Source organism: Crocodylus porosus, unplaced genomic scaffold (assembly GCF_001723895.1).
Source record: "Crocodylus porosus isolate Cpor-Errol unplaced genomic scaffold, CroPor_comp1, whole genome shotgun sequence".
NCBI classification, from domain to species: Eukaryota; Metazoa; Chordata; order Crocodylia; family Crocodylidae; genus Crocodylus; species Crocodylus porosus.
In genome coordinates, this window is record NW_017728907.1 from 46226952 (window position 1) to 46229363 (window position 2412).

Here is a 2412-nt window from a genome sequence, read left to right on the forward strand (position 1 = left end):
TACCATTGCTGCGCTGGATCTTGATGAGCAGCCCCGGCCGCAGACGGCTGCAGACCCGCGGGTCCATGGCGAGCAATGGGGAGCAGGGAGGCACGTGGAGTCGCCTCAGCGGCCCCAGGGAGACGGCCCGCGCAACCGCCGCCGGTTTAAACCGCGCGCCACCCACCGCGGGGCCTGCTGGGAGCCCGGCACTACAGCGACCAGCATGCCTCGCGGCGGCACCGCCGGAAATGGGACTCCCAGCTACCCCGCGCCTCTCCCGCCCGGAAATACAGCTCCCAGCATGCCCCGCGCCACCGGAACTACAGCGCGCTCTCTCCTACTCAGAACCACAGCTCCCGGCATGCCCCGCGCCACCGGAAATGAGGCTTCCGGCTGCCCAGCGCCTCCCCATGCGGAACTACATCTCCCGACATGCCGCGCGGCAACCCCTCCTCCTTCCCCCCACAGAGTCCTACGCCACCCGGCTCCAGAACCACCGCTCCCGGCATCCCTTGCGGATCGAAGACTATACCTCCCACAATGCCCCGCCGGAACTACCGTGTACGGAATTGGGACTACATCACCCGGCATGCCCCGCGGCAGCCATCGCCAAGTGGAACCCAGCACCCCCCCAACTCCCGTTCCCAGTACGGTTCCCCGCTCGAACTACCACTCCCAGCAGGCCGTGCGCCCTCCAGCTGGCCGCTCTCAAGGCCTGCGGGAGCGGGGCGTGATGGGAGTTGTAGTCCCCCGAGGTGGAGCTGCAGCGGCAGCGGGAGCACGCATGTGCAACAGAGACCAAAGGGTTTTGTCTTTTGTTGCTTTTTGTTTTAAAAGGGAAATGTGTATCGTCCCGAGTCCCCTCGTCCAAAGCCGTGAGTCCATCAAGAACCCGTGCATGGCCCAGGCTCAGCCACGTCACCAGGAGCAGTCCACACCCAAACTCGACCTGGGGCTGCCCGCAGCCCTGACCCAGCACAAGACACAGCGCCCTACTCTACCGCAGGGTCTGCAAAAAAATATTTCTCTGTATATCGCCTTCGATACACAGAACCGGACCTCTAACAACCTGTCCTGTGACTGCTGCGGTTCACTTCTACACCTTAACGACAAAGTACACTTCTGCAGTGACGTTATCCTTGGTGCCATTTACGTCATCCTTGGTGCCATTACGTCATCCTTGGTAGCATTACATCATTCTTGGTACTGTTCTGTCATTCTTGGTACCGTTACATCATCCTTAGTACAGAAACAAAAGTACACTTTTACAGTTACATCATTCTTCGTATCCACACAGTTACCAGGTTCAGTGCAGACCTGCTCATCTCCTTGTTAGGAATCATGTCCAAGGGAATCTAACCTCTACCTGTTATTTCTTATTGTAAATAGCAAACTGCTCCAGGATCAGCAACTGGCTGATCAACCACAAGCAAACCCCAAGATCCCAGCCGCCAGCCCTCCCCAGTTTCCATTTCACACACACACACACACCAGCTATTTGCTGTCCCGGAGCAAGGGGCTTTCATCTGGCGAAATCAAGGCAATAAAAATCAAGGCATTTGGAAGGGTGGAATTGGTGCAGCTCAGCGTTGTGTTGTGCTGTTCAGTCAGGAGGCAGCTCAGGCTCCACTAAGCTGTGAGAAGAAGGCACAGGAGATGTAGAAACCGGGGCCAGCACTCAGCTCCAGCCTAAGGTCACTCCCTGCACTGAGGCCTGATGGGAGGATAACGCCGGTCCCCCCCTCACCTCCCACTGACAGATCCCCCCGCAATGCACCATCTCCGCTCCCAGCAGCGTCCCCGCTGCAGCCCCTTCCCCCAGACCCGCTGCCTCACTCTGCCCCTCTCCCCCAGGAGCTGGATGAAGAGTAAAGAGGCCAGCGGCTGGTCTGCAGCAAGACAGGCCGTCAGTGAAGACGTAAGCTGAGGAGTCAGTGGGTGAGAGACAGGCTGTGAGGAGGGGAGAGGGAATGAAAGTAGCTGGCAAACAGTGGAGAGGTGCCTGGGGAGTCAGGTCTCAGGCAAGTTATAATGTGCTATAAATCCAATGTCTGTATTTAGTCCACCAGGGTGAGTCTTGTGCCAGTTTTTGAGGCCCTGCTGCAGTGGGGCTGTTCTTCAGCGTGCAAAAGGACAGACTAGTTAGCGCTGGAAGTGATGTTTGCTTCTTGTTTCCGCCCTGAGTTTTTCCTACCTGATTTTCTGCTTTTTTCTATGCTATATTAAGAGGTTTTTGCTGCTGACTGGAAGGAAAAGAGAATCAAAGTTTCTGTCATGCATCGGGGATCAAACTTGGAGCTGCGCCACTCTGCGAACCCCTGCAGTCGGCGTGTCAGAAATGGCATCTTTCATTGGTCTAATAAAAAATATGTCTCTAGCACACTGGGCATTTTGCCACGTGTGCTATTTTTCAATGCAGGGCACATGTGT

General features: G+C 56.6%; 1 protein-coding gene across 2 annotated transcripts in view; it reads right to left on the reverse strand.

Moving 5' to 3' along the window:
- Nucleotides 1-209, reverse strand: part of KIF2C (kinesin family member 2C) — a 27284-nt gene extending 27075 nt beyond the window's left edge. For both annotated transcript variants that reach the window (XM_019531317.1, XM_019531316.1), the window contains exon 1: nt 4-209. In XM_019531317.1, coding sequence (XP_019386862.1) covers nt 4-67 — 64 coding nt within the window. In that variant the 5' untranslated portion in view covers nt 68-209. The remainder of the gene's footprint in view (nt 1-3) is intronic.
- Between the last annotated feature and the right edge of the window lie 2203 nt (nt 210-2412).